Source organism: Dryobates pubescens, chromosome Z (genome assembly GCF_014839835.1).
Source record: "Dryobates pubescens isolate bDryPub1 chromosome Z, bDryPub1.pri, whole genome shotgun sequence".
Classification (NCBI taxonomy): domain Eukaryota; kingdom Metazoa; phylum Chordata; class Aves; order Piciformes; family Picidae; genus Dryobates; species Dryobates pubescens.
The window spans coordinates 118,685,121-118,698,954 of record NC_071657.1 but is presented as its reverse complement, the minus strand read 5'-3'; the positions used below and the strand labels follow the sequence as shown (position 1 = coordinate 118,698,954).

Genomic DNA, 13,834 nt, shown 5'->3' with positions numbered 1-13,834 from the left:
GGTATCTACAGCCTACATGGGCAACCTGTTCCAGTGTCTCACCATTCTCATTATCAAGAATTTATTCCTAATACGCAGTCTAATATACCCTCTTACAGATAAAAACCATCCCCTCCTACCCTATTGCTACAAACCCTTGTAAAAAGTCCCTCCCCAGCTTTCCTGTAGGCTCCCTTCAGGTACTGGAAGGCCTATCCAGAGCCTCTCTTCTCGATGTTGAACAGCCCCAACTCCCGCATCCTCCAGCATGAGTGGAGGCAGCATCCCACTGAATTAAAGATTCTATGAGTGAACAAAGATCATGGTTTTGCTGACCTTCATACAAGCAAGTAATGAACCTTTTTCATCTGATACCAACGTGCAGATGAGACTACATGGGGCTGTATGTGGTGAGAGAATGTAATCCACTGTAAAAGGGTCTGATCAGAGCAGTATAGTGGACATCAAATGCTGAATAATTCTTTAGCATAATTGTGTAGTGTTTGAGGGCTCTACAGAGATGCTGAGATGAGTGGAGCATCTCTGTGCTGAGAGACCTTGGGCTGTTGCACCTGGAAAAGAGCAGCCTGAGAGGGGATCTTATCAATTCTGATCAATATCTAAAGAACAAGGTACCCCAGAACTGGACACAATACTCTGGGTGGAGTCTCAGGAGAGCTGAGTAGAGGGACAGAATCACCTTACTTTTCCTGCTGGTCAGACTTCTTTTGTCACAGCCCAAGCCAAGCCTTTGCTACTGGGGATACAACTGATACACATAAACTTTGTCTTTTGTAAGGCAAAATAGAACAAAGAAGCAGCTGACTGAGAAGGTTTGTTCAATAATTGTCTTTCAAGAATAGAAGGCTCAAGATAGCTGGGTATAGCAAGGTTCAAGGTGCCTGCTGCTTCTAATTGCTATTCTTTAAGGAGCTGCAGGGGATAAACCGTTATCGGGTAGTTCAGGAGAAGTTTGTAGGCAGATTTCTGAATCAGCTCTTGAAGCAGCTGGCAGTCCCTGGTTTACAGCTGCCCCTTGGTGCATACTCTGAGCTCCAAATTCACTAACATCCACCAAGCTCACAGCAGAACACTGCTGAGATGGCTTCAGTTTGCATTTTTCTGGCAGAGAATAATTATCTGCTTCAAGATAAGAGTCCAATTTTACACTAAATTTATAAATCATCATCAACCATCTGAAAGTCTTGCCAAGCTGCTTCATGGTCATTTCATCATCACCCACCCAAGAACAGGGTAAGTGGACAGGCAAAGGGTGGGGCTTCCAAGTCACATTCATGGCAATGAGTGAGACCAGATATTTGGTCTGGGGGATGGGCTTCTAGAGCATCCTGTCACAACAGGTGTACAAGACTAATGGGATTTGCCAAATGAAATGCTAGCTACAGTGATGAAGGCTTTCTTCAGGGGAAATATCTATAGGTCTTCATGTGGGCCCTGTGAACTTTGAAGAGAAGGTTAATGGATTAATAAGCAAAAGAAATCGGTGGCAGAGGGCTGGCCTCTGGCAGCTCCAGAGGAACAAATACCTCACAGGAGCACTGCTGGCAGGTCAGGATGAATGAGATACACCAGTACCACAACAGAGTAAATCTCAGTGACCTCTCACCATTATGCTGCTGCTGCTGGAGATGTTCCGTTTGTTCTGCAACCTGAGGCTTGCTGGGTGAACATTTCTGAAGCGCCCTGTCACTCATGTCACTCAGGTACAGACTCACAACTGTCACCTTTTAAAACAGAACCGTAGAATCCCAGCATGGCAGGGGTTGGAAGTGATCTGGAAATCATGTTGTCCAACCACTCTGCTAAAGCAGTCATTCAGAGCAGATTCCCCACAATCATATTATTATATTTACAGAGGTTTGGAATCTCTCCAGAGGAGGAAACTCCACAACCTCTCTGGGCAGCCTGTTTCAGGACTGCAGCAACCTCACAGCAAAGAAATTTTTCCTTATATTTAGGAGGAACTTCTTGGGTTCCAGTTTGTGCCCATTGTCCCTTGTCCTGTCACTGAGCACCACTGAAAAGAGTCTGGCCACATCCTCTTGCACCCTGTTCTTTAGATATTGATCAGTATTGACAAGATCCCCTCTCGGGCTCATATCAGGGCTGATTTTGAAAACGAAACCCAAGTTGTCCTTTTGAATCTTGGCCTGTTTTCCTTGTAGATGTGAAGAACATGTATTTGATACTAGTGATCTATTTTTGAAGCTGTATTTTGAGTAGTCTTGGGAAGATGGGCTGCCTCTCAAAAGCGTCCTTCTGAAGCTGTTTCTTAAATAACACCCAAGGAAATGCTTTCTTCATTTTTTACTTTGTGAAGAAGCAATGAACCTCTTCCAGGTATCTCATTTACAGCTAAAGTGCAGCATTCAGCTAATTGAATACATGGCTACTGTGAATTATTTTGTTACGACTGTTTGATATTCACTGGGATCATGTTGTTGCAGCCCCATAAATATCATCTTACCTTCCAGGGTTTTATTTCTGCAGTGAATTCTCTTCTGTTGGCATATTTATATTGTCTCCTGTGATAATTTTTTTTTTTCCTATTTTCTCATTGTTTTTTTCTAAACTTTGCTGTGTCTGCCTCACTGGACAAATGCCAGGGACTGAGCTTCTTACTGGTCTACCAGTTCCATGATATAGAGAACCAAATCTGTGGATACATTTGTTATTTAGAATCATAGAATACCAGGTTGGGAGAGACCTCAAAGATCATCTGGTCCAACCTCACTTGGCAAAATTTAGTATCTTATAGCAATATTTCTACTTTATCAGTGATATAAAAACTCTGATAGGGTCACGGCAATAAGGGTGGTGCTGAGGGATATGGTTTATCACCAGACTTGGATAGCGTTAGATGACGGTTGGGATGGATGATCTTCAAGGTCTTTTCCAACCAAAACAATTCTATGATAAGAAGCATGACTATAATTTGCTTCTTGGGCCCCATGCCTTTTAGTGTAGTGCAGTAAATTCCAGCTCTTTTGATCACTGATAATCTTTAGTGGCAGAGAACCAACCCCAAAAAATCAACCCAAAAATCTAACAAACTTTCCAGGGCAAAACCTTCTGTTCAGATTGACTTTCTTGGAACAAATGTTACTTGCATTCCCCTGATTTTACTGACTTTCATGTCTATACATTTAGTGATCAGAATCATAGAATCCCCAGTTGGAAGGGACCTCAAAGATCATCTCATCCAACCTTTCATGGCAAAAGCTTTCTCTAGACAAAATGGCTGAGTATCTTGCCTATGGATCTTCAAAGTGTCTGATGCTGGGGACTCCACCACTTCCCTGGGGACTTTATTCCAGTGGCTGATTGTTCTTACTGTGAAAAATTTCCTCTTGTGTCCAAATACGAATCAAAACCAGATGAAAATAATTTAGACTCAGCTGGAGACAGAGGAGAATCATAGAATGGTGGGGGCTGAAAGGGTTGTCGAGATCATCCAGTCCAACTGCCCCGCTAAAGCAGCTTCACCTAGAGTAGGTTATTCAGGATTGCGTCCGGGTGGGTTTTGAAATGATACAGAGAAAGACACTTCACAGCCTCTCTGGACAGGCTGTTCCAGCACTCCAGCATGCTCAAAAGAAAGATGCTTTTCTTAATGAGGATGAGTTTCATCTCCTCCACCACTAGCGTGCCCTTGGCCAGTTGTAGCTTTGCACCCTGAAAATTTTTGCCCTTATGACTTGTCAGTAATGGGGTGAATGATTAAGTCATGATGCTTTTTCATGGGTTTTATTTTCTTGTTAGCTTCCAAAGTCAGTTTTGCTCCTTGGTTTCAGGTCATCAATAGGATGGTGTGGAACACTATTGAATAGAAGGAACTGAAGTTTTCATTCTATTAGATATTTGGGAGAGGATGCTTTTTGGTAGCACCACCTGCAAAGAATTTTCAGCTGTTCCTGTAACCACCAGGTTTGGGAGATCATACAGGGATTATCCAGAAAAATGAAAGTCATGATCAATGCAAAGCCTGACTGGTGGGCTGTACAATATTTTGTGTAATCAGCTTTGGGAAAACCTGTAATTAGTGAACAAAGCTGATATAAGTGGTGTTGGACAGAGCTGTGGTGTTCTCCATGGCACTATACTGCAGAGGTTGTTTTTGGACAAGCAGGGGTACTTTTGGTGAAATTGCAGATTACATGTGTCTGACATGCATTTTATTTTGGCATCCTTTGTATTCACCATTATAGAATAAATTTAATTTGATTTCTTGATTTCTTTTGTTACATGCTTCAGGATATAGAAAAAAAGGTAAGGAATATGAAGTAAGGAACAACCCAAAATCTGAAGTTTTTACTTTGTGATTGGTCGGGGCAATCCCAAGCACAAATCCAGGCTGGATGGAGAGAGCAGTGCTGAGGGGAAGGATGTGGGTGTGCTGGTGGGTGAAAAGCTGGACATGAGCTGACAATGTTCACTCACAGCCCAGAACCAACCATGTCCTGGGCTGATCTCCAGTAGTATGGGCAGCAAGTGGAGTGAAGGGATTCTACCCCTCTGCTCCACTCTGCTGAGACCCCACCTGCAGTACTGGGGCCAGCTCTGGAGTCTCTAGCACAAGAAGGACATGAATCTGTTGGAGTGGGTTCAGAGGAGGGTTGTGGAAATGATCTGAGGGCTGAAAGTCCTTTGCTGTGAGGCCAAGCCGAGGGAGTTGGTTGTTCAATCTGGAGAAGAGAAGACTGTGGGGAGACCATATTGCAGCCTGCCAGCATTTGAAGGTGCCTACAAGAGAGCTGGAGAGGGACTTTTTTACAAAGGCATGAAGTGACAGGACAGGGGGTGATGGCTTCAAACTAGAGGCAGCCTGATCTAGATTAGACGTTAGGAAGAAATTCTTCACTATGAGGTTGCTGAAGCACTGAAACTGGTTACCCAGAGAAGTTTTGGAGGCTTCAAGCCTGCAAGTGTTCAAAGCTAGCTTGGACAAGGCCTTGGGCAACCTGGTCTAGTAAGAGGTGTCCTTACAGGGGGCTTGGAACTAGATGATCTTTAAGATCCCGTCCAACCCAAATCATTTTATGATTTTTATTATTTGGTTATTTGACAAAGAAATAAAAGTGAATCTTGGCAAAGATTTCAGTCCTATATTTGTACAAGTCTAGCACAATACGTGGTAAGTTTTCTGAGGTGCTTCAATCAGCATGACCTGGAAATAACACTTTTAGTGATGGGAGTGCAGCAGTTTGCCCATTTTGCATGATGTTGCTAACACAGGAACTTTTTGCATCTGGGTTTGTTGTATCAAGTACCTGGGTGGAAGTAATATATTAGAAATAAATGACTAATGTTGAATAGGCAATTGTAGTAATGACCATTGCTAGTTAATTACTAGTCACTAGAGATATTTTATTATTAAACCATTATGAGCCTGGAATGAATTTGGGCTGATAATTTAGGCATTAAATCCTCCACAGCTTGTTAAAAATCGTTTGTCTTGTATTTCCTCTGGAGGACTTAGCACTTTGTATGTATTCTGTGTGCATGTGTGCTCTTTTAATGTCATTTATAGTTCTTAATGAGTCACTTTAATAGCAGATATTGGTACTCATGCAGACAAGAAGACAAAAAAATGTCACCTTGCTCAGTAGCACTGGAAGCAGTGTCTCTGAAGTGAATACTTAGGTCATAGAATCATTTTGTTTGGAAAAGACCTTTAAGATCATTGACTTTCAACCACTATCTAATTCTACCAAGTCTGGTGTTAAAACGTGTCCCTCAGCACCGCATCTCAGCATCTTTCAAAAACCTCCAGGGATGGGGATTGAACCATTTTCCTGGGGAGCTTGTTCCAGTGTTTGAGAACCTTTTCAGTGAAGAAGTTTCTTCTAATACCCGATCTAATGATCAAAATTATCCTGTATTATTAGTTACTGGACATGGGAATAATCCTACAACTTAAACTCATCTAGCAGTTGCCAGAGGAGTTAATTATTAATTAAAAGGGAGAACAGAGTTTTAGATGTACATTTTAGATTTACTTTTGTAAATATATACACTTTTAGTTCTTTCCAAACATTCATGTGTTTATAATTAAGCACATGCTAACTGCTTTCCTCAATGGGGGTTTACAGAAAAAAAGGCTACTTCAATAAGAATTCTTTTGACCACTGCCTGCAAATACATGGAAGCAAGTTCAGCTTTTCTCAGGTCATATTAATCATAGAATCACAGAACGGTTTGGGTTGGAAAGGACCTTAAGATCGTCTGATTCGCACCCCACTGCCATGGGCAGGCACACCTTCTGCTGCACCAGATTGCTCAAGGTTCCATCCAACCTGGCTTTTAGCGTGTTCAGGCTTGGAGCCCACACAACTTCTCTGGGCATCCTGTTCCAGGGTCTCACCAGCTTCACAGGAGAAAACTTCTTCCTAATGACTAACCTGAATCAGGCTGCTTCTAGTTTGAAGCCGTTAGCCCTCATCCTGTCATTACATGCCTTTGTAAAAAATCCCTCTCCACTTATCCTGGAAGCCCTCCTTCAAGTACTGGAAGGCTGCTATAATGTCCACTTAATAACAGTGAACAAATATTGTCAAGTATTCAGGCTCCCCATACGCTTTTTTTTTCAGTAGATCTAGCAAGTTTCCTGAAGTTCAGAAGTGGTCTACAAAGAAAAACAAATCATCTCAGTATGGTGTGCTTGGTTCTGTCTTTGAGATGTTTCCAAATAGGTTTGGACAAACTATAGCACAGCTGTTGAGGAGGGAAGGATGAAGACACAGTACAATAGACAATCTCTTTACATTTTCAGTGCAGCAATCATCATCTTATTAATGTACTCCTTGGCAAAACCGAATGGACTGCAGCTCGCAATCGCTGTAGATTCCTCACTGGTACAATTTATAGTCCATCTTTTGCTTTGCAAGAGAGGCTCTTTCTTGATCCAGTTTTATCTTTCTATTTCTTTTTTTAGGCCAGGCAGCTGGAAGAGAAAGACAGAGAACTGAAGAAGCATGATGCTTACTACAAAGAGCAGCTGGCTCGACTGGAAGAAAGGGTAAGCCTTCTTTCCCTTGGAATGAAGAGTTTTCTGTTCCGTTATGGTTTACTGTTAAGCAAAATGGCTTTTCTAAGGATATAAAGATTACAACTATGGCCAGAGGGTTTGGGGTTCTTTGTATTAACTGCTACTGAGTCTGCCTTAATATTGACAAGAATGGAGGCTTTCATGTTGAAGATATTATTTTCTGTACTGAGATCGTACATTTGCAATGAGATTTCATTTGTCATGGTAATTACACATCGAGAAGCGATCCAGATGAGGTTACTTTCATACAAACACCAATGAAGAACCGGTGTAAATGAATGAGTGTCCCCAAGTAGTCTTAAAATTGCATGTCAAGTGTGCAGATATGCTGAATTTCTGCTTTCTTTGTGGTCTACAGATGCTCTGCTTGAGTGGAGATGGTGGTTCCTCCAAAAGCCACCAGCACATGGAGAGTTTAGTGTTAATTGCAAGTTGTTTATGCCATGTTCAAAAAGCACTTCTGTGTCTTTTTTTTTTTTCACAGAAGACTTGAAACTAAGCTGTACAGAACAGCTTGGTAAGCTGTGTGACACACTTAGAATGTTTTAACATATTGCTGCTAACATTCTAAGTCTTTGTAGGGTATTATTTTCTAGGATGTTAATTTCAAATAATCACTGCTGTCAACATTTTCTAGATCCCAGCTTGGTTGTAATCTTCAGCTTGAATACATTTGCCTCCTTTCCCCCTCTTCCTACTTTCTGAGCCTACCTATTGTTGATTAATTTGGATATTTTTTTTTCTCTTAGGTAGTTTTGCAAATGATATTACCAAGATACATATTCATTTATGCATCTTAGCAGGATAGAAGAAAAGCCCTTGTTTTTATGGATTAGGAAGAAGAGCATGTTGCATGAATTATCAGTGTGTATAATTGGTCTTAATGAATATTTTAAATAGAGAGTATATCAGATACTGTCTCAGTGTTTTGTCCTGCCTGTTTTGAAGATGACATTAATGAAGTCATGTTCTTGGCAATGAAAAGTAGTTTGAAAGGATGAAGGCAAATTAGTTTAACGATTCCAAAATGGTGCATTATTTAAACAGTTAAAAATGAAGATCCTTTGCTCACTCCTTCCCCACTGCAAGTATCTTTCTTACCCTCAAATAGCTGGCTGGTGTTAGAGGAAAAAATGCATGCAACATCTCATCCAAACTGGCTTCTTATGGAATGGTTGTACATATTATGGAATCACAGAAAGGTTTGGGTTGGAAGGCACCTTTAAAGTCATCTAGTCCAATCCTTCTGCACTGAGCAGGGACATCTATAAGTACATTTATGGCAAAAGGAAGACTAAAGAGGGTGTGGCCCCTTCAGAAAGAAAACAGGAGAGCTGATGACAAGTGATGTGGAGAAGGCCGAGGTTCTCAACGACTTCTTTACCTCAGTCTTCACTGGCAAGGGCTCCAGCCACACTCCTGAAATCACAGAAGAGAATGGCAGGGGCTGGAAGAAGGAACTGCCCACTGTAAGTGAAAGGTCATGATAGCACTAGGGGTATGGATCCAAGCTAGAGGAGGGTAGATTTAGATTGGATGTTAGGAGGAATTTTTTCACCAAAAGTGTGGTGAGACACTGGAATAGGTTGCCCAAAGAGGTGGTGGAAGCCTGGAAGTTTTTAAGGCCAGGCTGTTTGTGGCTCTGGGCAGCCTGATCTAGTGGAAAGTGTCCCTGCTCATGGCATGGGGCTTGTAACCAGATAGTCCTTGACCTGCTAATTCTGTGATTCTATGATCTGCTACTAGATCAGGTTGCTCAGAGCCCCATCCAACCTGATGTGGAATGTTTCCAGGGATGGGACTTCTACCACCTCTCTGGGCAATTTTTTTTCCGGCTAAAAATGTCTGTCCCCATCTTTCTGCCCCTTTAAATATTGAAAGGCCACAAGGTTTGCTTGGAGCCTTTTCTTCTCCAGGCTGAGCAACTGCAATTCACTCCTCAGCCTGTCGTCACAGCAAATACTCCAGGTTTTGAACCATTTTTGTGATCTCTTCTAGAACCACTCCAACAGGTCAATGTCTTTCCTGTGCTGAGAAACCTCTGCTCTTAGTTATCAGCCTTCCATTTTCTCATTCTGGTGCGAGTAGTGCTGTTTAATTTATGGTGAAGGGTGTGTGATACACCATGATTCTGCAGTCAAAAGCTTTTCCTTTACCTTTTTTTAAGGTGCAATGCAGTGAATTAGGTTTTATTCTTAGATACTTTTAAAGTTAAATTAGGTTTGTGATACGCTGCCTTCACTTGCTCCTGTTAAGTGAAGAATTCCAAAATGGAATTGCATTTTAACAGGTGTGTGAACACATCATTGAGGTGTACAAATGTAATCGTGAACTCTAAATGGCTATGTTGGAATACTCCCTGAAGTGTAATCCCCCAAGTGCTGTGAAATAAACGATCTCTGGAATCTCTTGCATTACTTGGACTTCGAAGTCTCCAGGACCGACTCATGTCATGGGTGATTGCTCTGTTTTCAAAGTGGAACTCTCAGAACACTAAGTCTTTTCATTCTGACTTCTTATTGGTAAGCGAAGCAACCTTTGCTGTGCCCAGTGGTCATCCAGATTGTTTCCAAAGTACACGTGCATATCTCTTCTGCACAAAAAAAGAGGTGAACTCTGTGCTCCAAACCTGCCTTTGAACTTCTTCGGAGATGTGTAGATTACAGAATGAAAACCTGCAAAAGCAGAGAGGTCATGTCTCCTTCAATCCTGGCTTTGTGGAGCCCAGTGTCCACTGCCTTTATTAAGGTCATTTGTGAGATTTTGTGTTGGAGTTTCTTAAGCATTGGGATGGAAATAGAGCTTTGTAAGAAAAGGAAAGGCTTAACGTTTTGGAAGTTACAGAGTACAGTAACAGGCTGCTTCTGTTCCTAAACTCGTCCCGGTTTTGGTGGAAGGTACACATAGTTAAGGGCTGTTCAGCAGACCAAGCATCAGAATGGGAAGTAAGGTGGGAGCAGAGTAAATGGAGCTCAGAGAAGTAATGTCAGCATGAAGAAATGTGCAATATGAATCTGTCACCTGTGACAAAGAATGCTAATTACATTCTCAGATCATCCTTACATCAAATAAGCACACTTTAAAAATCCTTCAGTTATGCATCTGTGGTATTGCTGTCTGTTGCATCACCAAGTGTCAGAGCTCATCTGTATGATTAATTGGCTTTTTGATTACTTAGCTTTTTCAATTAGAAGCTTCGTATTTGTGTTCTTCAATGATGCTGGAAAAACAACGCAGAGATTGATAATAAAGGGAGATGACAACAGAACAGATTAGTGTCAGCACAGTGTGCTCCTTATGGAGAAAATTATTACACATATTCAAGCACCAGATGAAGTCTGTCAATTATAAAATATTTCAATGACTGAGTGAAGATGCTCAACCTTTTCAGGGGATTAGTACAGGACGAAATAACTGTGCACCAGTGACAGCTGTGGTACTAAAACATAAACAATTCTATTCTCCAGGCTAATATCTGTTCATAAATTTGGTTTATGTGCTAAAAACCTTTTCATAGTTTCCAAAAACCCCAGCGATTCCCCTACCAGCTTCCAGCATTTTTAGGTCACAGATAGCACATAAGCTCTGAGTTATTACCTGCTCCACAGCAGCAAAGCAAAATGAGATTGTTTAACAATGGAGTTAAAGAATAACCTTCTCCTACTGTATATCTGACTAGGTTGAAAAGCTGTTATTTAAGAGTTCGCACATTAAGCCTGAGGAGAAATTTGTCAGTGTATTTCATTGTCTGCTTACAGGCTAAAGGTGCTTCTTGACTACAGCAAAAAACCTTGAAGTAGCAGTATTCAAATCACTGGCATATGTGGAGTAGCATTACTGGTATTTCTTAATAGAATCACAGAACCATTGAGGTTGGAAAAGGCCATTAAGATCATCGAGGCCAACCGTAACCCAACTGCTGTGACCTCTAAACTGTATCCTGAAGCACCACATCTACACACTTCTTGAATGCCACCAGGGGTGGTAGCTTCACCACTTCCCTGGGCAGCCTGTTCCAATGCCTGACCACTCTTTCTTTTCTTTCTTTTATTTTCTTTCTTTTCTTTTCTTTCTTTTCTTTTCTTTCTTTTCTTTTCTTTCTTTTCTTTTCTTTCTTTTCTTTTCTTTCTTTTCTTTTCTTTCTTTTCTTTTCTTTCTTTTCTTTTCTTTCTTTTCTTTTCTTTCTTTTCTTTTCTTTCTTTTCTTTTCTTTCTTTTCTTTTCTTTCTTTTCTTTTCTTTCTTTTCTTTTCTTTCTTTTCTTTTCTTTCTTTTCTTTTCTTTCTTTTCTTTTCTTTCCTTTCTTTCCTTTCTTTCCTTTCTTTCCTTTCTTTCCTTTCTTTCCTTTCTTTCCTTTCTTTCCTTTCTTTCCTTTCTTTTCTTTCCTTTCTTTCCTTTCTTTCCTTTCTTTCCTTTCTTTCCTTTCTTTCCTTTCTTTCCTTTCTTTCCTTTCTTTCCTTTCTTTCCTTTCTTTCCTTTCTTTCCTTTCTTTCCTTTCTTTCCTTTCTTTCCTTTCTTTCCTTTCTTTTCTCTTTCCCTAATATCCAACCTAAATCTTCTCTGACACAGCTTAAACCCATTTCCTCTCATCCCATCACTAGTTACTTTGGAGAAGAGACCAACACCAGCCTCACTACAAACTCCTTTCAGGTAGCTGTAGAGAGCAGTAAGATCTCCACTTAGCCTTCTCTTTTCCAGACTAAACAAGCCCAAAAGAAAAATTTTCAGCTCAGGGTGAACAGCTTGCTAGCTGGAAGAACAATCCTATGGCCCTTTTTTCCAATGTTGTCTTGTGTGTACCCACATGCACATCCGTCCTGTCTTACTCGTGTTCAGCTCCTCTACATCCATTATCCTTCTGTACTGTCACTGGTTTCAGTGTCAATTCCAAGCCCTAGTGGCTAAGGACTTCATAATCATCTTAACATCTCTAATGTCACTGTGATGTCTAGGTTCCAGTCAACGTCAATAGCTGCATTCATTTTGTGTACAGGGCAGCTGACACCATCTTGTTTCTTCACCCAGTGGGTTTTCACAGAATGGTAAGAGTTGGAAGGGACCTCTAGAGATATTCCAGTCCAACCACTCTGTTAAAGCAGGGTCATCCTAGAGCAGGTTGCCCAGGAGCACAGTGTTCAGGTGGCTGTGGAATCTCTTCAGAGAAGCAGACTCTACAACATCTCTGGGAAGCCAACTCCAGAACTCTGGCACCCTCACAGAAAAGAAGTTCTTCCTTATATTTCAGTGAAATGTCCCATGTTCCAAGTTGTACCTTTTGGCCTTGGTCCTGTTGCTGCGTATAACTGAGCCCTGCTCTTTAGAATCATAAGTGCTGCAAAGGTCCCTTCTCTTCTCTGGAATAAACAGCCCCAGATTGCTCAGCCTTTCCTCATGAATGCTCAGCAGCTTTGTAGCCTTCGGTTGGACTCTATCCAGTAGTTCCTTGTTCTCTTGAACTGGGGAGCCCAGAGCTAGATGCTAGTCCAGGTGTGGCCTCACTATGGCAGAGTAGAGGGGGAGGAGAACTTCCCTTAACCTAACGATCACACTCTTCTTAATACATCCCAGGAGACCAAATGCACTCCACGGTATCATTTGCCGCCTTGGCCACGAGGGCACATTGCCTGCTCATGGTTAACTTTTTGTCCACCAGGACTTCGAGGTCCTTCTCCGCAAAGCTGCTTTCCAGCAGGTCAACCCCTCACCTGTACTGGTGCAGAGGGTTATTCCTCCCCACCTGCAATATCTTACAATTGCCCTTGTGGAACTTCATGAAGTTCCCCTCCACCCAACTTTCCAGCCTGTCCAGGTCTCACTAAATGGGATCACAGCCTGACAGGGTGTCAACCACTCCTCCCAGTTTTGTATCATCAGCAAACTTGCTGAGGGTCCACTTCGTCCCTTCATCCACATCATTGATGAGTCTGTTGAAGACTCTACCCTGATCCCCGGGGAACACGGCAATCTACAAGCCTCCAACTAGACTCTGATCACAACCTTCCAAGGCCCTTCATTCATCCAGTTCTCAATCCACCTCAATATCCACTCCCTTCGCTTTAGAATATATTTGGTATGAAGGAAGCATCAGTAGATCCTCTCAATCTTCTGCTTATAATTTTGGTATCATGCAGGCACTCACGAGAAGTGTCTGTTCATGCTTCTGTTGCTTTCAGAAGGATGCAACTCTCCCTAGTTCACATTTTCTTCAGCACCTCCAACTATTTTCATGTTACACTGCTTCCTAATGCTATTACGCATCATTAGGAGAATCATGCCCCTAGTCATAGGAGCAGAAGGAAATTAATTTTAATATACTGCTGTGTGACACAACTACTTAGTTTATCAGTATGAATGAGCAGGATGTGTATCCCCATATTAATCAGGATCTTTCTCACTTGAGCCATGTTTCAGTGCTCGGGAGTTTCCTAGAAATAGATTCTTAGACTCACAGGATGGTTTGGGTTGGAAGGCATCTTTAAAGGTCATCTAGTGAAACCCTTCTGCAGTCAGCATGGACATCTTCAAGTAGAACATGTTGCTCAGAGCCTAGAGTGGTTCCAGGTATCAGGGAGTCATAGAATGGTTCCTGGGCAACCTCTTTCAGTGTCAAACCACCCTCACTGTTAAAAATTTCTTTCCAATATCCAGCTTAAATCTCCCCTCTTCCAGCTTACATCTATTCCCCCTCACTGCATTACTACAAGCACTAGTAAAAAGTCCCTCCACAGCTTTCTTGTAGGCCCTTTCAGGTACTGGAAGGCTGCTATAAGGTCTCCTCAGAGCCTTTT

The 13,834-nt window shown here is 41.7% G+C and overlaps 1 protein-coding gene across 4 annotated transcripts in view; it reads left to right on the top strand.

Annotated features, from left to right (window-relative positions):
• CHCHD3 (coiled-coil-helix-coiled-coil-helix domain containing 3) overlaps nt 1-13,834 on the top strand; it is a 190,935-nt gene that overhangs the window by 107,287 nt on the left and 69,814 nt on the right. For 2 of the 4 annotated variants that reach the window (XM_054178807.1, XM_054178806.1), the window contains exons 5-6: nt 4,255-4,269; nt 6,935-7,018. In XM_054178807.1, coding sequence (XP_054034782.1) covers nt 4,255-4,269; nt 6,935-7,018 — 99 coding nt within the window. The remainder of the gene's footprint in view (nt 1-4,254; nt 4,270-6,934; nt 7,019-13,834) is intronic. The other 2 variants (XM_009900239.2, XM_009900240.2) reach the window with 1 other exon arrangement.